Raw genomic sequence first — 23,546 nt, 5'->3', positions numbered from 1 at the left:
GTTTCTTGAGTAAACCATGTTCTGTCCAGGCTGTTCTTTCTGTCTGTAAGGTTCTTCCTTCATCTGCTGCTCAGTTGACTGCAACTCATTCTTCAGGACTCAGACTCTTCGCCACTCTTCATTCGCAGGCTTGCCTGTCCCCAGCAGAACAGCACGTTCACCTGTATACACTCTCCTGTCAGCCCATACTTTTCCTTCGTATTACTGAGCAGAAAAAGACAGGATGGTTTGAAATGCAGTCCACAAGGGGGAGGGTAATGCCATTTATTTGTAACACTTAGAAAGCCATACATGTTAGCCATGAACTAAGCTGGTCTTGAATGAAAGAACATAGGCCGCCCAGCCAAGAATTTAAAAACATTTCAGGGCCTTTATCCATAGCTTTCAAACACAATGGAGCTATGGAGTCTCCCAGGAGGTCTCTTAGAATGTCCCCTTTCCCATCTTCTGCCTTCACAGTCTATAGCTGTTTTTTCTATCTTCTCAGCAACTGTCCTAAAAAGCTCTGCATTGTGGTCTTTATACCTTCTTTTCTTCTTAATTCTCCATTTAAAAAAAATAAAAAAAAACAAAACAAAACAAACCCAGCTCAAGAACTGGTCTGGGCAGGTAGGACTCTCATTAGAAGGCAGGGAAGGGGAAGAGTCTGAGTAGGCTAAGCCAGCATCTTTTTTGGAGAGTAGGAAAAGTGACATTATCTTGTCACTGTTGTTCGGTTACCTAATGCTACATAACAAACTATTCAAAACTTAGTGGCATTAAACAAGACCCGTTTTTATTATGCTCATGATTCAGTCGGTGGGAATTTTGGTCGGGGCACAGAGGGGATGGTTTGTTTTTGTTTCTCAATGTGTGGGGCCTTAGCTGCATTGGCTCAAAAGGATGGAAATGGCAGGGACAGCTTGACTGGCGTAGTATGTCTGGAGTTTTGGTTCTTCTCCATGTAGTATCTGCTGGGACTAAAATGTCCAAGATGGCTCCTTCATTCATATGTGCAATGTCTGGGCTGGTATGGTTGAAACAGCTGGGGCCTGGTCAGCATTGTTCTCTCCCTCCACGTGGCCTTTCATTGTGGCTTTAATTTCTCACAGCATGGCAGCAAGTTTCAAAGAGTAGGGATCCCACGATATCTAGGTGAAAGTTGTAAAGCTTTTTATGACTTGGCCTTAGAGGTCCCAGGCTGTCACTCCTGCCACATGACATTAAGTCCAGCTCATATCCAAGAAGAGGGGAATTGGACTTCACCTCTTGGTATACCATGCAGTATGGATCTGTGGGGAGGGAAAGAGTTGATGACAGCCATCTTGGAGACTATCCACCATAGTCCTCACCCCATCCCAGCTACTACAATTCATGTACCTTTCACGGAATTGACTTGAAGTCCAGGATCTCATCAAGCACAAGTTCAGGTGGATGAGGCATCTCGGTTGCAACTCTTGTTCATCTGAATAACTGTGAATTAAAGAGACAAGTTATTTGTCCCTTTCCTCCCTGTGTTGAGGGTCCCCAAGACCACCACCAGGTTTGACGCCTCACTAGGAGGACTCATAGGACTCCACATACAGTGATATCATGCCTAAAGTTTATTACAACAGAAGGATAGAGGGAAAAATCAGCCAAGGGAAAAGGCACATGGGGGCACTATCCAGAGAAATCCAGGTGAAGTTTCCAGAGTCCTCTTCCAGTATAATAACAAAGACGTGCTTAATTTTCCCCCCAAAATGAGTTGTGAAATCACATGTGGAATGTTGTCAACCAGGGAAATTCATTAGAGGCTCAATGCCCAGGGTTTCTATTGAAGGATAGTCACGTAGGTAGCCTTTGCCTGACATGTATCCAAATAGCAGACTCCCAGAAGGAAGACAGGTGTTCAACATAAACCATATTATTTGTATAAACAGTTTAGGCATAGAGAGCTACTCATCAGTTAATGGTGGGAACCTTCCTGAAATCTAGGTTCCCAGTTGCCAGCCAAAGGCCAATCTTTTTATTTGTTTGTTTGTTTATTTAATATATTTCATTGATTGTTATTACAGTTGTCCCATTTTTTTCCCGTTTATTCCCCTGTGCCCTGCACCCCCCCTCCCACCAGCATTCCCTCCTTGAATTTATATCCATGGGTTGTACATATAAGTTCTTTGGCTTTTCCATTTCCTATACTATTCTTAACCTCCCCCTATCTATTTTGTATTTACTCTTTATGCTTCTTATTCCCTGTATCTTTTCCTCCATTCTCCTCCCTCCCCATCCCCTCTGATCTCCATTTCTGTGATTCTGTTCCTGTTCTAGTTGTTTACTTAGTTAATTTTTGTTTTTGTTAGGTTCAGTTGCTGATAATTGTGAGTTTGTTGTCATTTTACTGTTAATAGTTTTTGATCTTTTTCTTAGATAAGTCCCTTTAACATTTCATATAATAAGGGCTTGGTGATGATGAACTCCTTTAACTTTTCCTTATCTGGGAAGCACTTTTTCTGCCCTTCCATTCTAAATGATAGCTTTGCTCGATAATCTTGGACTACATATGTCCTTGCCTTTCATGATTTAGAATACTTCTTGCCAGCCCCTTCTTGCCTGCAGGGATTCTTTTGAGAGATCAGTTGATAGTCTTCTGGGAACTCCTTTATAGGTAACTGTCTCCTTTGTTCTTGCTGCTTTTAAGATTCTCTTCTTAGCTTTAATCTTGGGTAATGTAATTACGATTTAGCTTGGTGTGTGCTCCCTTGGGTCCAACTTCTTTGGCACTCTCTGAGCTTCCTGGATCTCCTGGAAGTCTATTTCCTTGGCCAGACTGAGGAAGTTCTCCTTCATTATTTTTTCAAATAAGTTTTCAATTTCTTGTTCTTCCTCTTCTCCTGCTGGCACCCCTATGATTTGGACGTTGGAATGTTTAAAGTTGTCCCAGAGGTTCCTAAGCCTCTCCTCATTTTTTTGAATTCTTTCTTCATTCTGTTCTGGGTGAATGCTTAGCTCTTCCTTCTGCTCCAGATTGTTGATCTGAGTCCTAGTTTCCTTCCCTCTACTGTTGGTTCTCTGTGTATTTTTCTTTATTTCACTTTGCATAGCCTTCACTTTTTCTTCCACTTTGCAACCACACTCCACCATTTCTGTGAGCATTCTGATTACCAGTGTTTTGAACTATGTATCTGACAGTCTGGATATCTCTTCATCGCTTAGTTCTATTTTTGGAGCTTTGATCTGTTCTTTCATTTGGGCCGTATTTCATTGCCTCAGCGTGCCTGTTAGCACTCCGCCGGCTTTCAGTCACTTCCCCCTCTACCCTCAAGCAAATCAGGCCCTTCTGGTGCTTATTCCCAGGTTGGTGGGTTTGTGTAGGTCCTCTGACCCTGTGTGTCTCTCCAGTGAACTCCCCTGTGAGGCTGGGAGTTTCTCCTGCCACCACAACCCCGGCAGATTTTTATAGCCAGAGGTTTTGAGGTTTTCTTTTCCTGCACTGGAACCCTGGGTTCTGTGGTCTGTCTCACTCCCCAGGTGTTCCTCCCAGTTTATCCGTCCGCAAAAGTGGGGCTGCCTGATATGCCAGCAGCTGCCTTGCCCACCTGGTCCTCCAGCCGCTGCTTTGCTGAGAGTCCCCTTGCTGGCTGCCTGTCTCTGACCCTCCTACTGGTCTGGATGAATGTTTCTTCTTTAACTCCTTGATTGTAGGACTTCCATACAGTTCAATTTTCTGGCAGTTCTGGATATTTTTTGTTTTTAAATTTGTCGTGGTCCTTCTTTTGGTTGTGTGAGGAGGCAAAGTGTATCTACCTAAGCCTCCATCTTGGCCAACAGTTGTCTCTCTAATCCAAAGGCCAATCTTGTGGGCAGGACTTTCTAAGGATAAGCAGTCAGGACTGCTCTGTCAACTCCTTTCTGTACACTGGCCAGCATGTACTGGTAATACAGGGACAGAAGAGCTACAGTAAACACTCCCATTTAAAAAACTGAGGGAAGAGGGGTGAGATACACACAGCTATCACTTATCCATAGCAATTCTGAAATCTGTCCAGGTAAATGTTTCTAGTTCCTTGACTAAGGCACAGTTTTGCTTTATGGGAATGTTTCTTGGCTCTTCCTTCTGGGCTTTGGCTCTACACTTAGTCATTCTCTAGAAGAGACAGCTTGCGTTTTCAATGAGTTGCTTTTTCAGCCTGTTTCTTTTTCACATAAAGTTGGATGTCCCAAGGCTTCCTTTCATTTTGAATGATCTCTGTTCTTTCTAGCCTGAGTTGGCAGTGCTTATACTGATACACTTCTTTTAACACCATTGTGGATTTTCTGTTCATTGTATTTAGGTTTACTCTATTAGATAAAAGCCAAATCCTAAAATATCCTAAGACAGTCAGCTCTCTTTCTTGGGCTAAGAATCAAGATACTCTGAGATCATGCTCTTAAAAGTCAGAGCCTTTTTGTCTAATTGAGTGTGTCTATGAAGCATACCCTTCAATCTTACATCTGCCTGCTAAGCTGAAAAAAATCTTGAAGTAATTTTTACCCAGAGGCCATATTTTAATTGGAGCGTGCTGAATTTAATCTTTTCTTTAGTCCATATTCTGCTTTGAGAATCTGAAACTGGGAGAGACTGGAGATTAGAAACAGTTTTATTTTTTAAACTAGCAATTCTTTTTTTTTTTCTTTCCATAATCCATAACGAAGGACATGTTTATTGATATTAGAGAGGGGGGACAGGAGGGAGAAAGAGAGAGAGGGAGAGGAATATTGGTGTGAGAGAGAAACATCAATGGGTTGCCTATTGCACACAACCGATGGAGACTGAACCCGAAACTCAGGCATGTGCCCTGACTGGGAATTGAAACTCCAACCTTTTGATTCATGGGATGATGCTCTAACCAACTGAGCCACATTGGCCAGGGCTGAATTGAACAATTCTTGGCTCCTTTATAGTCCCTCTGAATTCTGCTTGAAATTGAACAATTTCTTTTTTTTCTTTTTTAAATATTTAATTTATTCATTTTTAAAGAGAGGGAAAAGGAGGGAGAAAGACAGGGCAAGAAACATCAATGTGATCGGTTGCCTCTTGCATGCCCCCAGCTGGGGACCTGCCTTGCAACCCTGTTGTGCCCTGACAGAAAATTGAACCAGCAACCTTTCAGTCCGCAGGCTGAGGCTCAATTCACTGAGCCACATCAACCAGGATGAACAATTTTTTCTTTAATTCAACTCCCTTCTTGTACTTTGTCTTAGACAAATAGAAGCCAATGGTAATTTCAACATTCTGGCTGAAAATCTCCTTAGCTACATCTGTAAGATCATTAAGTATTCTTTTGGTTTTTCATTAGATGCCCTTTCCAATTTTAATATTACCTCAGGCAACACTGCTGTCAAGCTTTCTGCCACTATATAACATAGGCCACCTTTTATCCAACTGTATTATTTTGCTAGGGGTGCCATAATATGATGCCCCAAATGGGGAGATTGTAACAACAGAACTGGGTGGTTTAAACAGCAGAAAGCTATTGTCTCACAGTTCTGGAGGCTAGAAGTCCAAGACCAAGGTGTCAGTAGTGTTGGTTCCTTCTAAGAGCAGTGAGGAAGAATTTGTTTCATTCCTCTCTCCTAGCTTCTGGTGGTTTGCTAGCAATCGTAGGAGTTCCTTGGCTTAAAGACTCATCAATTGATCTCTACCTTTTACGTTCACATGTCCTTCTCCCTATGTATATGTTTTAGGTATGAATTTCCCCTTGTAAAAGGACACCAGTCATATTGAATTAGGACCCATTCTAATGACCTCATTTTAACTGGATTACCTCTATAAACACTATCTCTAAATAAGATCACATTTTGAGGTGCTGGGGTTAGGACTTAAACATATGAATTTTGGGGGGAACAGATTTCAACTCATTCCACTAACCCTAGAATAACAATCCCCTCACTGTCCTTCAAGCTTTCACTTGAGCCCATTTTTTTTCCTGCCCACTCCCTCTCCAAAGCCAACAGGGCACATATTTTTTTGTTAGCCGTATCTAACTTCACCAATATCAATATCAATTAGGGGCTTATCAGGGAAGCAGCACCATTGTGGAATGCAGATTATAGGGATTATATACATCACAACTGTAGGGAAGCCAAGGAAGAAAAGGCCAGAAAGGAGAATGAGAGAAAAGTGATTATTAACCAGGGATCACACAGAACGCTGCTGAAGACGTCTATGGAAGTCTTTATTATCTCTGCATCCAGAAATGAGCCTGAAATTGATAGGTCATCATGTCTAGCGGTCAGGAAGAAAAGCTGGATTGAACTGGGGGAGAGTGAGGACAAACTAGAATCCACAAGGACAAACTAGAACTCATGAGGACAAATGGAACCCACAGCTATTACATTGCAATGCAAGTAGTCTGCAGAAGTTGGAGTCCTTTCCCCATATATGCATTGCCCTTGCGTATATGCATATATGCATTGGGGTCTGGTTGCTGCTCTGTACCAACAATGTGTGCCAGCAGATCAGTAACAAGTTTACAGTCTGCACCTGACACCTGATATTCTCCATCAACCATCAGAGTACAAGGGTAGCTTCACTTGCTCCTTCCAAATTTTATACACATTTCTGTTGTGGCCATAGCTATCCTGGAATGGAACCAGACTGGGAAGGGAAATTTGGGAAACTAAATTCCAGCTTAGCTAAATAGACACTGTATGACACTGCCACATCAGCCAAACCTCAACAATTGCCAGATACCTTGATGCTCTGTCTCACATACGTAAGTTTTTCATCTAAGTCCTATAGTAGTTTTGTACAATAAATATTAGCTCCTCGATAAGCAAATAGCGGAGTCTGGATTCCGCCCCACATCTATGTGGTGACCAGCTCCCAAGATGGTCCCAGTGCTTTTGCCTATCGGTATTCAGGCTCTTTTGTAGTTCCCCCTCCCACATTAACTAGGTCTGTCCTCAGCACTTAGTGGAATATTGTAGGAATGATGGTGAGTGACTTTCAAGGCTGGATCATAAAAGATACAGCAGCTTCTGCCTTTCTTTTCCAGGATAACTTGCTTGGGGAGGGAGAGGGAGCCAGCTGACATACCATAGGATTACTCAAGTAGTCTGCGGGCAGACCAGTAGGGAGGATCTGAGGTTTCCTGCGAATGAGTATATTGTGGGTGAATTATCTTGGAAGTGGATTCTCCAGCACCAACCTAGCTTCCAGGTGACTATAGCCCCATATCCTGACTGAAATCTCCCAAGAGACCTGAAGCTAGAACTATGCAGCTAAGTGGCTTCTAAATTTTGGGCTCATAGAAAATATGAGATAATATTTATTATTCCTTAAAGCTGCTAAATTTTGTGGTAACTCATTACACAGAGATAATTAATATAATCTGTTAGGTGTCAAAGCACAGCTTTTTCCATGACGTCGTTCTGCTTTAAAATTGGTTTGGATTATGAGAATAGGGATTGTGGAAGAAGTAGGAGTTTGCAAGTTCAGAATGGCCTCATTATGTGATCTAAAAAAGAAAAAAAGCTTTGAAATATCAGTTTGGGCTTCCTGATACTGAGAGAGAAGGACTGTCATCTAGTGGTTAAGCTGATCCTTGACAATTAGGAAGGTTTCTTTTTTTCTGTTTCTTTCTTTCTTCTTTTCTTTCTTTCTTTCTCCCTTCCTTCCTCTCTCCCTCCCTCCCTTCCTCTGTTCCTTCCCTCTCTCTCTCTTTCACTACTCAGGGAAAGCCAAGTTGACATGAAGAAAATTAGAGGTTACATCACATGCTTTTACTACCTAGCACACTTGGGCTGGAGCTGGGGAACGAAAATAGTAGAAGCTGCATTACGGCAGGGTGAGTGGGGAACGCCAGCCCTCCTGCTTCTGCCCCTGCCTTTGACTGGGCCATCCTCTCCTCTGCCCTCCCATGTTCCCTTTGGCCCCAAGCTCACAGACGCAGGCCCTTCCTTTTCTGCTCTTTCCAAATCCCTTTTCCTTATGGTGGATGCTCTTTTCCTTTTTTATAAAGTACATATGTGTGCACTTAGGAAAACAAGAGAGGAAAAAACCCTAAACTTTATCTGAGAACCACCTCCTTTTGCAAACTCTTGATGTTTGTTCTTCTCCTCATATTGTTCAAATTTGATCTTGGATCAGAGAGGTGAGGCATTGTGCCCGGTGATCTAATCAGATGGGAATCATCCAGCAATAGTTATTATGGTAGGATGCAAGCTCTAAGAAGAACCTTTCCAGAACATCTGGTGTAACCACGTTCCTTTAATACGTGGAAAATCTGAAGCCCAGAATGCTCAAATTACTTAATGTTCCATTAACAGATATCAGTTGCACAGTTACAACGAGGAGAACCCTCTTCTGGACCTGGATAACTCTTTTAAAAGGTCCACCCACTCTGATTAGTAAGATGGGTGGAGTGATTTGCTGGGGTCGGCCCAGATTTTTATGCAAGCACAGAAACACCAGTAACAGCAGCATTACCCGGACACTTCCAAACACTTCCAAAGTTGTAAACTGACCCTCAGCATCTGAGGGCTAGAAAGTTCGCCTGACTCTCTGACTTCTAAAACCACCTTTAACGTCGTCTCTGTGCACACACTAGGCATCAAGAAACGTTTGCGAAGTGAATGAATTAACTTCCCTCAGAAGCCCTTCCCTGCCTCCCATCCCCCACCATATCCTTTCCCTCTAGGGACTGCGCTAGGTTTTCAGCTCCCGTCCGGGGACTTTTCGGGGTCTTGTCTCCTCAGAAAGTGACCTCGTTTCGGGATCAGGACCAGGGCACCCTTTTTCACTGCGGGGCGCCAGCTGGAACCGGACAGGGGGCTGACTTCGACTCTCGTATCTTTCCTTGGGATGGAGGCTCTTGTTTCAGGGGCACGCGAGCACCTATATGGCCCGAGTTGGCCTGGGGAACACTAGGGGGCTTTGGGGTGCTCTTTACAGTCCTAGCTGGGACCAAGGGCTCACCTACCGACTCCGCACTCGCTCAGCCGCCTGAGGCCCTGCTCTGGCGCCCGATGGGGGCGGGGCACGATGGGGGCGGGGCTTGATGAGGTCAGGTGACTGCGCAGGGGGTGGCGGAGGCCCTGGAGGGTTAGACTCGCCGAGAAGCTAGCTGGGCGGGCTGGGCAGTGCGGGTTGTCCGGGTTATACGGCCGCGGCTATGGGGGGCTTGAAAGACGAGCTGCTGAAGGCTATATGGCATGCCTTCACCGCACTGGACCTGGACCACAGCGGCAAGGTCTCCAAGTCCCAGCTCAAGGTGGGTACCCCCGCCCCGGCTCCCTACCCGCGCCTTCCAGGAGCGCGCTCCACGACTGGGTGGAAGCGGGACCCAGGGGAAGGCGACTGCAGTGAGGGGCGGGAGGGAGTGCTGCCCAGCGGCCTGCTCCGGGCGGAGAGGGCAGAGAGCGGGGTTCGGCAATTTTTGCTTCCCTCTTGCCCTCGGGCGGGTGCGGTGCTTTAGTCCCCTCACGGTTCCTCGGGAGCGAGGGAAAGCCTGGGCGGCGGGGGGTGGGGGGGTGTCTGTGAGCGGCTAGCCCAGCTCTCTGTTGGCGCCAGGGCCCCCACAAGTTTCAGACTCGGAGAGGACGGTGGGAAGCTCCGTTAGTGAACTTATGCAGAGTTTACTCTTTAGTCTGGGAGCGGAAGGAATTGTTCAAGAGTCACTTCTACAGCGGGACTGTCCTCAAACCGGCCAGCTGCACCCAGGGCAACCGGGCAGTTCAGAGACAGGAGAAGTGCCCCAGAACCCCGCCTCCTTCGGCCTCCTCCTCTGGGGGGCTTTGGGCGGGGAGGACGCTTTGTTACTTGTAAGGAAGAATCCCCCCACCTAGCGTCCTCAGGTCTGGAACTGCTGGAGGGTGTGCCGTGGCCCACAGGAACCGTAGTTCCGGGCTAGGAGCACTGATCTTTCTGGCACCCTGCAAAAGCCGCTGCTTCTGCAGAGCCTTGCCTGTGATTGCCAAAGATCCCATCATTAAGTGAGAGTGTAAGGTATAGATGAAGGAATGTCTGTAAATCGAGTGACCCCAAGCAGAAGAAGTGGCACTTAGCCAGGAGAAATTGGCAGCTTCTTGAACGTGTAAAATATGGAAACAGACAAGAAGAACTATTCACAGGCATTTTCAAATAAACACATTTTGGACCTGAATGTCTGGTTTCCTTAGCCTCCCCCTGGGAATTAATTTCTGAAGATTGGGTTTGTATATTTTTGCAGTAATCAAGAGGTTCTCATGAGTAATAATGGCTTTTATGCCAGTAAGATTTAGCACTCCTCTTGGGTTTCTTTTGCACTCTTCTCTTTTTCTCTTTTATAAAATCATACTCTGGAAGGGTCCACGGAAGGCATCCACTTAATCTCTATTTTATTTGTTTTTTTAGTTAACATACAGTAAACTTGACTTTTTTGGTGTATAGCTCTGAGTTTTAACACAGGTATTGGTTTGTATAACTACTATCAAAGTCAGGTTTCCCTGAGTTCTGTTATCCCCGAAATCTCCCTAATGCCACTCCTGACCCTCAGCTGTGAGCAGGGGTCTGTTCCTAATTGCTGTAGTTTTGTCTTTAGCACAGTGTCATATAAACGGAATCGTACAGTATGTAACCTTTTGACACTGGCTTCTTTTACTCAGCATAATGACTTAGAAATTCATCCATGTTGTGTGTATCAATACTTCTTTTGTTGCTAAGTAATAATATTCCATTGAACGGATGTATTGTTGTTAATCCAGTCAGCCTTGAAGAACATTTGTGTTATTTCCAGCTTCTGGTGCTCATGAATAGAGCTGCGTTTAGCTTTTTACGTTTAATCTACCTATACCATTGTTACCAGGCAGGGGGCCGGGCCCAGAGCAAGTCTGCCTCGGGCTGTCCGGTAATGTATGGGTTCTCGACTTCTTGATTTCACAACATGAGTCCAGGTGATTTTAAGAGTATGTTTATTAAAACTGGGCAAAGTGAAATGAAGGAAGAACTTAGAATAGAAGAAGCAACAGGAGAGAGCCTAGGCAGAGATGCTTTTAGCTCACTGTAAAGTCAGGGGAAAAGGGGGCCTTGGAGACAGGTTCAGAGGGTGAGCCCAGGACAAGCTGCCACTGTCTGTTGCTGTCCTGGCTGCAAGTCTCATGGGGACCCTTAGAGTTTAGGGGAAAGAGAACACAGATACAAGGTGTGGGTGTGCTCTAGTGAGAGTGTACCTTGGGTCCTTTGTATTGAGCCTTTTCTTCCTAGGGGAGGACTCGTGAGGGTCTTAATGGAATATTCATTAGTTTTCCAGGTGTGTCCTTCAATATGTTGATTCATCCAAACGAGTGCATAGAGGGGTCAGGGTTATTTTCTGGTTAGTTTTATTTTTCAAAGAATGTCATCAAAGAGAGACCTGGACTGAGGCTGATCTGCCCTGAATGGTCTGGAATGTGTAAACCACTTGCTCCTAAGTGTCCTTAGGAAAGATGAAAGCTTGTGATTCATCAGATGGCTGTAAATTGCTCAAATTGTGTGGCCTTGTTGAATTCTCTTGACTCAGTTTCCCTATTTCCACTTGTCAGGGAATTCTCCTACCTTATAACTATCCTGCCACTCCACTATATTTTAAGTGGGTTTCTTATAGATAGTGTATAGTTGGGTTTTGTTCTTAAATCTATTTGAACAATCTCTGTCTTTTATTGGTGTGTTCAGACAATTTACATTTAATGTAATTATTGATATGGTTAGATTTAGGGCTACTAAGTTTTTATTAATTCTGTTCTCTTTTTTTTGTTCCTCTGTTTTTCTTTTCCTTCTTTGAGATTATTTGAATATATTTTAGTATTCCATTTTATTTTTTATTTATTGATTTTAGAAAGAGAGAGAAAGGGGGAGAGAGAAAGGGGGGGAAGGGAAGAGAGAGAGAGAAACTTTGATCAAGTTGCCTCTTCCACACAGCTGCTACCCAAGCACGTGCCCTGATTGGGAATCCAACCAGTTGAACTGGTGACCTTTTGCTTTGCAGGACAATGGCTAACCAACTGAGCCACACTGGCTAGGGCAGTTGTTGCACTTATTTATGCACTCATTCGTTGATTCTTGGATATGCCCTGACCCAGGATTGAACCCGCAACCTTGGCGTATGGGGATGATGCTCAAACTGATTAAACTACCTGGCCAAGGGCTTAGTATTCTATTTTAATACTGAGGGTTTAACTATATTTATTTGTATAGTTTTTTAAATGATTGCTCTAGGGATTTTAATACATATACCTAACTTTTCACAGTTTATTTAGAATTGATATTTTACCACTTTAAGAGGAAGGTAGAAACCTTATTACTATATAGGTCCCTTTTACCTCCCTGGTTTATTTGGTAGTTGCCACATTGATTAACTTTTATACATTGAAAACACCAACAAACAATGTTAAAAATTTACAGCTATCATTTTTTATTTGAAAGATCTTTCAAGAATAGTATTTTTTTCTCCTAGATGCTCCCAGATTACTTTTTAATTTTATAGAGAAGATAGATGAAGCTTCTGAGATATTTGGTGACTTGCCCAAAGTCACAGTTGTAAGTAGTAGCTAAATCTAGAACCAAGATTTTCTAATCTTTGAGCCATTGTTTCTTCATTTTTTTTCTTGTCTAATTGATTGCATAAATGAGACGATTTCTATTACTTTTGTTATACTCCATTTAGAATTGTCCTTGTGGCTGCTAGTAGAAGAAGTGTTCAGATGATTCTTGACTGCAGGCTTGGCAGAAGTATTAAATCCCAGTTCATAGCTGATAATGCAACGGTGCAACTGTATTTTTATCTCTCCCTGTTTACTCAACTGAGAGACTGTGCGATTGACTCAGTTCTGTTCATTTTACCAATGTTTCTGGGATTGAAAATACTAAAAAAAAAAACCAAAACAACCCCCCCAAAAAACTTCTGTTTAGGTCTTTATCTTATTTTTACTCAGAAGTTTGATGTTTATCAATCTATTGGCTTGCCATAGGGTTTTGGCCTTAATTTGTTCATTCATTCATTTGTTCATACAACAACCTTTTATGTGTTTACGTAAGGTACCATGATAATATCATGAAAAGGTTAGTATTCGTAGGCTCTCAAGAGTTAATATCTCCTGGGAGGAAATGTCTCATACAGAACCTCCCTGCTTTATCCCTGGGTTTGCTTTCTGTAGTTTCGCTTTACATGGTTTTAGTTACCAGTGGTCAGCCATTGTCCAAAGATACTAAAGGAAAAATTCCAGAAATAAACAATTTATAAGTTTTAAGTTGCCTGCTGTTTTGAGTAGTGTGTCGAAATCTGATGCTGTGTTGTTCCTCCCCCACCCCCACTATCCAGTCCAGGGCCACCCTAGACGTGAGTTTTCTGTTTGTCCAGCATGTCCATGCTATATACACTGCAATATAGTAGCCATCTTGGTTATCAAGTCAGTTATTAAGGGAAACCACACTCATATAACTTTTATTACATTATTGTTCAAGTTCTACTTTATTATTAGTTATTGTTAATTTCTTACTGTGCCTAATTTATAAACTTTATTATGGTTATGTATGTATAAAGAAAACATAATGGAGATAGGGTTTGGCATTATTTGTGTTTTTGGCATCCACTGGGGGTCGTGGAACGCACCCTCCCATTGCAGGCACTACTGCAATTGTTCTATTAAGTAGCAGACTAAAAATTACATATCCAAAGTTAGGGTTGAAATTTATCACTTTGGAAACTATGGGCATTCTAAAATATTTTGACATTTGTCTTTTTGAATTACCTTCACAAATTTTGACAAAATGAATGGGTACATTTAATAATTATGTAATGGACATTTAATGTGTTAGATACTGTGTCCTATGCTGATGGTGAAGATGGAGGAAAAAGAAACAGGTATGAATTTTTGCCTTCAAAGTGTTTAAATTTTGGTAAGCAATAAAGAGAATGATCAACCATTAAAGATATATCTATGTAGAGAAAGAGAGACAGATATCAGACAGTTATCCTCTATTTAAAAAATACAAAGTCTGATTGTAGAGATAAATACAGAAATATTTTTGGATAAAAAATGTTGAGTGTGACAGAAGATAAGGGACTATGAGATTTTTAGATAAACAGGCAATTACTTTTTACTGAAGGGATTACTTCATGAAAAAACTTTATTTGAAATCAACTCTGAAGAAAGCTAGGATGTGATTATGTAGTAATGGGGAGGATTTAGCCCCTTCTATTCATTCATTTATTCAATGGACGTTTATTGACTGCTGTTAATTCTAAGACATCCCTGTGAATGATTGCAGGGGACAGGAATTAATCAGACATTTCTGTGTAACTTATTTTGATTGGAGTATAAAATGTGAATGGGTATGTGTTTGTGTATTTGTATAAGAGAGAGTTATGGCTGGTGATAAAGCTGTAGAAATAGATTGGGGTGAGTGCCTTTGAGAAACAGGTTAGTTTGGTAGATGCCATAAGGCCGTCAAGTTTCTTGGAGGTGATGAGCCATGATCAGAATTGCAACTGAGGAAGCCACTTAGGCAGCAACATATGTGCTGGCTTGGAACGGGTCGGGCAATTGCAGTAGCTCAGAGGAGCGGTAATGGGGGTTGGAGGTGGTGAGGGTCAACAACAGGAGATGGTAAGTGAGGGGGCTCTGCTGTCCGCAGGCTTGAACCCGTGATTGGATGTGAAGAGAAATGAAAAGGACAGAATCAGAAATGTCTTATTCCATTTGGTCTTATCCATTGGTCAACTGTGTATGAACCAATGGATAGTAGTGGTTTTTAATATAAACAAGACAGTTATAAGAAGGAGCTATGTAGAGGAGAAACTATAGTTAGCTGTGAACAAGTAGAGGCTTTTTTTTAGGCCTCTGATGGATGACTGACAAACTATTATTGAAGATCTTGGGTTGTCATCTAGTCACAGTGATGTTTTCTTGTTAGGACAACCAAGCATGAGGCCATTGCAGGTCGATATCTTCTTTTTCTTTTATTCCTGCTTTCAGTTATTTTATTTTTAAAATATATTTTATTGATTATGCTTTTATAGTTGTCCCAATTTTCCCCCCTTGGTCCCCCTCCACACAGTACCCCCATTCCCTCCAGCAGTCTGCCCCCCTTAGTTCATGTCCATGGGTCATGCATGTAAATTATTTGGCTTCTCCCTTTCCTATACTCTTGTTAATATCCCCCCTGTCTATTCTTTACCTACAAATTAGGCTTCTTATTCCCTGTACCTTTTCCCCCATTCTCCTCCTTCTCCCTCCCAGCTGATAACCCTCCAAATGATCTCCAGATCTATGGTTCTGTTCCTGTTCTGGTTGTTTGCTTAGATTGTTTTTTTAGATTCAGTTCTTGATAGTTGTGAATTTGTTGCCATTTTAATGTTCATAGTTTTGATCTTGTTCTTTTTCTTAAATAAGTCCCTTTAACATTTCCTGTCATAATGGCTTGGTGATGATGGACTCCTTTAGGTTTACCTTGTCTGGGAAGCACTTTAACTGCCCTTCCCTTCTAAATGATAGCTTTGCTGGATAGAGTAATCTAGGTTTCAGGTCCTTGCTTTTCATCACTTTGAAAGCTTCTTGCCTGTCTCTTATAGTCTGCAGAGTTTCCTTTGAGAAATCAGCTGACAGTCCTATGGGAACTCCTTTGTAGATAACTCTCTGCTTTTCTCTTGCTGCTTCTAAGAATCTTTCTTTATTTTTAACCTTTGGCATTTTGATTATGATGTGCCTTGGTGTGGTCCTCTTTGGGTCCAACTTGTTTGGGACTCTCTGCTTCCTGGATTTGTATGTCTATTTCCTTTGCCAAATTAGGAAAGTTTTCTATCATTTTTTTTTTCAAATAAGTTTTCAATTTCTTGCTCTCCCTCTTCTCCTTCTGGCATTGCTGTGATTTGGATGTTGGTACATTTGGAGATATCCCAGAGGCACCCTGTACTATCTTTGTTTATTTAAATTCTTTTTTTTTCTTGCTATTCTGATTGGATACTTATTTCTTCCTTATGTTCCAAATCATTGATTTGAATCCCAGCTTCATCCCCTCTACTGTTAGTTCCCTGTAGATTTTTCTTTATTTCACTTAGTGTAACCTTCATTTCCTCCTGGATCTGTTTTATTTTGTTGCCTTACTCATGAGTCCTTTGAGCACCCTGACCACCAGTGTTTTGAACTCTACATCTGATAGGTTGGTTATCTCTATTTTGTTTCATGGAGTGTCCAACCTTTTGGCATCTCTGGGCCACATTGGAAGAAGAACTGTTTTGGGCCGCACATTAACTATACAAACACTAATGAAAACTGATGAGAAAAAAAAAGGTTTTAAGTACATTTATAATTTTGTATTGGGCCACATTCATGGCCATCCTGGGCTGCAGGTTAGATACCCCTGGTTCGTTCTTTTTCTGGGGCTTTGTTCTGTTCTTTCATTTGGGCCATATTTGTTTTCTCAATTTGGCAGCCTTCCTGTGTTTGTTTCTGTGCATTGGGTAGAGCTGCTTTGATTCCCTGTCTTAGTAGTGTGGCCTATTGTAGAAAAGACACCTGTAAATTGTGAGGGGCGGAGCCTTCGTTAATCACCAGGGTGGGGCAATGCACCTCACTGTTTTGTGGTTCTGTGTATGGGGAGGGCTCAGAGAAGGGATACTGCTGCTGCAAGCCTTCTGGAGGTTTGCCTCGCACTTGCAATGTGGGACGGGTGCCCTTCTAGTTGTTTTTCTGGTGAATCTCAGAGTGGGTGGGTCTGCATATGTTTTAAGCCCTTGCTAGCCCTTTAAGTGGAGTCTCCAAAAACCCGGCAGTTTCTTCTGCCACCAATCCCCACTGGTTTTTACAGCCAGAAGTTATGGGGATTTCTCTTCTTGGTGCTGGAACCCTAGGCTGTGTGCTCTGGCCTGGGTCTGGGATCTCTCACTTGCAAGGTATCCCTCCCAATTGTTATCCACACATGTGAAGGTAGGACCACCCATTCCATTGACTGGGCCTTTCCTGGCCACACTGTGCCTCTGGCCTCTGCCTGTCTCCTTGTCTCTGCCCCTCCTATCTGTCTGGATGGATGTGGCTTCTTTAAATTCTGGGTTGTTGGACATCCACACAGCTCGATTTTCATTTTGGGTGTGTGTTTTGAGATCTAGTTGTAATTCTTTCTGTGGTTGAGCATGGAGGTGAAGCATGTTTACCTTTGCTTCCATATTGACCTGAAGTCCAGTATCTTCTTGATGTTTATTAAAGTACCTATCCCTCACTCCATGAAATAAAAGGGAACCACGGCTGCCTCTGTTTCCTTACCTTGATTTTTTTCTCCCTTTTCCTCCTGCATTTTCTGTGTTTCCTTTGACTTTTTCCTGGCAATCTGTGTACTCTCTGTAGGGGGACCTCTGTCTCTCCGGCTTAAGTTCTGGCATTTCTGGTTCTCCACCTGAGTTGTAGCTGTGCTAGTCTTCACCCCTGCACCCAGCCTTTGCACTCCATAGAAGTTATCAGCTGTATTAGCTTAATTTGCAATTGGATTGTTGGAAGACAATTCATTTTTTTAAATTGTCATGTTGATTTGGTGTTAGTTTATTTTTTTAGGCTGGAATACAGAGAGAGAGAGTCACACACACACACACTAAACTAAGTTATTGTTTTAGATTAAGCTTTTTCTAATTATGTAAGGATTTCACACGTGCTGAAGTAGATAGCCATAGGCTAATGGTGGGGAAAGAATCTTCAGAAGCACATTCTCTACTTGCTTTTGAACTTGTATTCATGCATAGTCCTTCCTTAGGACAAACTTTATTGTTTGTTTTGAATGCAGTTTTGGTATACTTATGGGAGTGCTAAAAACTACTGAAAGAGCCCTGGCCAGGTAGCTCAGTTGGTTTGAGCATCGTTCTGATATGCCAAAGGTTGTGGGTTTGATCCCCATCCACAGTCAGGGCACATAAAACAGTCAACCAATGATGCATCAGTAAGTGGAACAACAAATTTTTCTCTCTCTCTAAAAAAAACACAAACAAAAAAACAAACCTGAGAGAGATTAATGGAAACTTTAAAAAATATCCATAGGAAGGTGCTAGGTATCTGTAAGTAGCTGAGTAAATATCATTGAGTTTAATGTTAGAAATTTTTTTAATCAATGGTCTCCTTGGTTTGGTTTTGGTGCCCTTGCCTTTCTTTTATCTGTGTGTGTGTGTGTGTGTGTGTGTATAAAGTGAGGGGCATTTATGTGTGGATTCTGTATTTTAGGAAGCCTTATTAATAAGCCATCTGAAATAGACAATATTATTTTTAGGTTATGACTTATATTTGCAGAAGTCACAATGGAAATAGGTTTAGGGCATATTATTTGAAGTAGAAGCAATAATTATTTTCTCCATCAATGTTTAAAATTATCTTCAAATTATTTAGAATTTTAGTGGTCTTACCTAGGTGTACTAAATCTCCAGTGTTATTAGAAATACATGCAATTCAAAGAAAAGAAAAAAGATGAAGGCTATTTATTATTAAAACATGTATATCAAAAAGAAACTTAAAAATATTGTTTAGTTTTAGAGAGAGGGAACAAGAGAGAAAGAGAGGGAGAGAAACAGCAATTGGTTGTCCCTTAGATGTCCCTAATTGAGGGCCTGTCCCATAACTAACCCAGGCATGTGCCCTGACTGGGAATTGAACCAGCCAGTGCACTCAGTCCACTGAGCCACAGTAGCCAGGGCAGAAACTTTTAAAATAGTTCATATATCTACATGGTATAAAATCCATAAAGTTCAAAAGGAATTCACAAAAGTGAAAAGCAAGTTTCCTCCAACACCTGGCCCTACTAGTTCCCTGCCCTGTAGGTAACCAGTATTACTAGTTTCTTATGTTCCTTCCAGAGATCAACATGTACCTTAAAACTAATACTCTTGTTATGGTAAGTGTTGTCTTCTTAAATATAGCAAAATCTAGTGGTATTTTTGCACCTTCTATTATAGCTTTACTTTGCAATTGTGGTTGCAGTGTGAATTACACATGAGTGCTGGAAATGTCTTGAAATAAGCTTATTGGCTCTGTAGTTTTATCCCGCTGTTTTTAGAAACACAGGGTTTTGTTTTATTTTGCCCTTTTGAAATGAAAGGGCTTATAACTAGCGAGGATCCAAGTGAAAAAAAATTTTTTGGAACAACATGGGCAGTTTGAATTTTTATCCCTTTCTTAATGATAGATTTTCAACTAAATGTTTTTATGCATCTTGTGAATAATGTCCTGTGTTCTGTTCTCTTGTAGGCATTTAGTCTCAAAAAGTTTTAATCTTGCTAGTTACAAAAGTCAGTAAGCCTGGCCAGTGGTCAGTTGAAAATATAGAGGAAGCAAATGGCAGCAAAGGGCTTTTATTGTGTGAAACACAATACAAAAGATATGGTTAATTCTTGTGAACTTGGCATGTATAGCATTCCCTCCCTAATCTTTAGTGATTTGTTTCTGTTAACCCCTGTGGTCAAAGTTGTTTCTGTTGAGGAGGAACTAAAACGCTAAAAAAAAAAAAAAAAAAAAAAAATGAGATTAGGGAATTGGAGTCATGAGTGAGCCTGTAAAAGTCTCTGTAAATATATATTCTTTTTATTTCACCAAAATAAAACAGAAAAGACAGCTCTCCAAATGAAGAGCATATGAAAGACATTTAAAAATTTTTAAATGGTACTAATGGATTCTGGGTTATTTCCTTTCTCCATTCCTTACTTGCTAGAAACTTTATGTGGGATGGCTTGGAAATTACTGTCTTTGTGTGTGTGCGTGGCCCTCTATCTTAACCACCAGTGCATTTCTAATCTTATGGCTCATAGCTCTTAACCTTCCTGATCCTCATTTTGTGTTTCCTTTGGGGTCTCACCACGGTCCCAGAGGTGCATAGTAGCTGGAAGTCAGAGAGAGAAAGAGGCTTTGTGTGACTTTTTCCCACTTGCTGTTTGCCCTCACTGAGTAGGTACTTCTCATTCCCTCTCAGCAGGAGGCTTATTGTAGTTCCCTCAGTGGGAATTACTGAGACTTGCCTCCTCAGTCCCTCCTAACGAGTGTGTCTCCCTTCCATCCTACAACTGAAGTCTAAGTAGCCCTTTGCCTCTGTTTTCTTCATCTTCCCCAAGGCTTCATTTCATAAATCTATTTTTCTGCTCTGCTTCCTGCTTTATTTTTTTTCTACCTTCAGTTTGCTTTTTTTTTTTTTAAACTCAACATCTGTGTCTACTTGAAACTGCAATTGTTAGCAATTAATTAATTGTAGAAAGGTATTTAGGAGTAAATCTGCATGTAGTAGAATTTCATACAAGGGAATCTTGTGATTAGGGAGTGATTTCTGCAATATTAGAAGGACTCATTTTTTCATCTTGGGACTCTTCCATGTCTTCTATACCTTTTGCTTCTTTAAGAGTAATTAGCTTTATGACTTTGTTGGATTGGGACGAGGAAACTGGTATATGTGGGCATGAGATACCAGCCAGAAAAAGTGACACCAGTTAGGATAAAAGTCGTTCTACTCAGATGGACAGCCGGCCAGGTGGTTGAAGCAGAAGACAGCTCTGGGATGGTGGAACACTTTGCCTTACGAGGCAGCACATCTCCATCATTTCTTTCAGTTCACAGGATGGTGAATATCTCAGCTAGATAGCAGTTAATTTGGAGCTGAGAGCAGGAGTTGACTTAACTCTCAGTGACCTTCTTCAGTGACAGTTTGAGAAAATGCTGTTAGGTACTGGGATATCAGACTGTTAGTAGACAGAACCAGATTGAAATTCTAGGGTTCTTTACCTGGGTGACTTTGGGGTATTTGCTTTGCTTCTTGTATTTTAGCATTATCTGTTAAATGGGAATAATAAGACATTTAACCACATGCCCGCTTGCAGAGATGGGTCTCACAACCTTTGTATGTGACAATAGAACATGTACTAGCCACCTATTCCCTACCAAACAATGATGCAGAAAATTGATCTACAAAACATTATATGAATTTGAAGGTTTCAATCTACTAAGCACCTTTTGGTGGGGGCTCTGGGGAAGAAAGAAATATACAACATTGTTCCTTACCTTGAGGAGGGTGTGGTTTAGTAAAGAAGATAATACATGAAATCACTTGAAATCACTCCAATAGGACAACACAGAAGCAAGTTCTAGAGAGTGTGGAAAATGAGTGCTCCAGACCAGGCTGTCCGGTACATGAGCCATTAGCCACATTTGGCTGTTAAGCATTGAAAAGTGGCTAGTATGAACTGAGATATGCTGTAAATACAAACTATACACTAGATTTTAGAGACTTTTAGTACAAGAAAAGAATGTAAGATATCATCTATTATGTTGAAGTTATATTTTAAATATATATTATTAAAATTAATTTTACCTTTTTCCTTTATTCAAAAATGTGGCTATTAAAAAATTTTAATTCCATATGTGGTTTGCATTATATTTCTATATCATGCCATATATAGAACTTCTGCAGAAGTTCAAAGCAGACAGAGGAAGAAATGTGGACAGCTGTATATAAGGAAAGTTTCATGGAGGAGGTAGAACGTCAGCTGTGTCCGGAGGGAATGAGACAGATCTCTTGTCTAGTGTTGTCACAGAAAGATGGCAGATATTGTGGTGGCTTTATAGGTAAGAGGAAGGGCCAAAACCTGGAGTATTTGTGAGCAGTAAGGAAATACTCTGGGTAAAGAATGTTTTGAGGTGTAGTGGGAAATTAGAATTTAAAGGGAGATAGGTTTACATTTTAGATGTTTTTGTTCTTGCACAGAATAGCTGGTTAATAATATGTTGGTTGACTGACTAGATTAGATGAGTAGTTCAGAATTGATCCTGTAAAGATGGGAAGTCAATAAAACTTTTTGGGTAGATGCATGACAAAGGTAGAGTTGTTGTTTTTGTTGTTTTTAAGAGAGAGGGGAAAGGAGGGAGAAAGAGAGGGAGAAAAACATTGGTGTGAGAGAGAAGCATCAGTCAGTTGCGCCCCGAACCGAGGCATGTACCAGTGACCTCTCCCTTTAACCTTTAACGGATGACGCCCAACTAACTGAGTCGCACTGGTCAGGGCAACAAAGGTAGAGTTTTGAGATTATTTTGATGATGTGGGTGTGATTATTAGAGACGAGGGGCTGGACAGAGATGGGGAGGCCAATTGGGGGTTGATCTGAAAGCTAAAGAGTAAGTCAGTGAGTGCTGGGCTGGGATGGTGGCCATGGGAATCAAACACTTAATGTTCCCCACCCCTTTTTTTAATTTAAATTTTTATATTTTTTAAAGATTTTTTTTTTTTTTTTATTTTTAGAGAGGGGGAAGGGAGGGAGAAAGGGGAGAGAAACATTGATGTGTGAGAGAAACACTTATCAGTAGCCTCTGGCACGCGCCCCACAGAGGGACCAGCCTGCAACCCAGGCATGTCCCCTGCCTGGGGATCTAACCGGAGACCTTTCGCTTTGCAGGATGATGTCCATTCAACTGCGCCACACCAGCCAGGGCTGTGCCCTACCCTTATAGAGCTTAAATTCTTGTGAGTGATACAGACCAGCAGACAGGCAGTTGGAACACAGTGAGATAAACACAGAGGAAGGAAACCTGTCTGGTCTGTGGTGAAGACTGGAGGACTTAGGTCAGAGAATGCCATAGAGGAAGAGACATTTGCCACTGACCTAAGGGGATGTATGAAACTCCTCTGTAAGAACATTTATAATAAGAGATTTGGAAAGTAAATTTTTTGGAGGAACGAAGTGTCAGGAGTGAGAGCACTGATCGGAGAGTCAGGAGACCGGGTGGCCAGAGGAAGTCACTTCTCCTCATTGGGCTCCAGTTTCCTCATTTATAAAATGTGGGTAGAGGATGAGGTCTTCAAGGTTTGGCCTTCTAATTTAACCTTGTTAGCTTGGTGTGTTTAGCACAGCCATGTCCTGGTGAATAGTTGCTGTTCGGCAACTCTCTGTCAGGGCCTCAGAAGGAAGAATGAGACCTGCTACTGAGGGCCAGGAGCCCTGGTGTTGCCGGCTGCACAGTCTCGGGTTAACCTTAAGCTGACAGAGCCTCGCGCTCCGTGGAGAGGGGAGCTGGCATGGGGGGTAGGAAACAAGACAAATTGTAAGTAAAAAAAGTACAAGAGGAGGAGAATCTGTAGTTCTGTTGCTAAGGGAATGGTGGTACCAAAGTCAGAGTCAGGGTGGGAAACCTGTTTTGGGGAGAAAGGTGATGAGTTCTCATTTGGGGTTTTTGGATGTGAAGCAAATTTAGCGTAGAAGTCTCTAGTATTAGTGATGTAAACCAGAACTCAGTTGAGAGGTCAAAAACAGAAAGATATCTGAGGGTCACTAGAGTAGAAGTAACTGAACAATTGTCAGAATAAAACCACTTTATAAAGAAGAAAATAAGGAGAAAGAACTCAGGGCTGGGCAGCTGGGCTTTGGGAAGTGCCCAGACTGGGAGGAAGAATGCAGGAGGGGGGTCCCGTAAAGGCACCTTGGTAGAGGAAGGAGGGGAACTGAGAAATAGTATGCCTTGGGACCGAAAAAATTTTAAGATGAGGGGGATGATCCAGAGACGCGGGAGAGAGGCTTGTTCAGAAGGTTCCTGTCCCAGGCTGGGTTCTCCAGGAAGCAGAAGCTGAGACAGTGTTGGGAGTACCA

At 41.9% G+C, this 23,546-nt stretch overlaps 1 protein-coding gene across 1 annotated transcript in view; it reads left to right on the top strand.

Moving 5' to 3' along the window:
* Positions 1-9,048: 9,048 nt before the first annotated feature.
* SWAP70 (switching B cell complex subunit SWAP70) overlaps positions 9,049-23,546 on the top strand; it is a 68,159-nt gene continuing 53,661 nt past the window's right edge. The window contains exon 1 of the mRNA XM_054582891.1: positions 9,049-9,215. Within this exon, the coding sequence (XP_054438866.1) occupies positions 9,117-9,215 (99 nt within the window). The 5' untranslated portion in view covers positions 9,049-9,116. The remainder of the gene's footprint in view (positions 9,216-23,546) is intronic.

Source organism: Pteronotus mesoamericanus, unplaced genomic scaffold, assembly GCF_021234165.1.
Source record: "Pteronotus mesoamericanus isolate MK-2021 breed Mesoamerican mustached bat unplaced genomic scaffold, CSHL_Meso_final contig_1189, whole genome shotgun sequence".
Lineage (NCBI taxonomy): Eukaryota > Metazoa > Chordata > Mammalia > Chiroptera > Mormoopidae > Pteronotus > Pteronotus mesoamericanus.
Note: the sequence above shows the minus strand (reverse complement) of the source record. Positions and strands in the feature narration are given on the sequence as shown.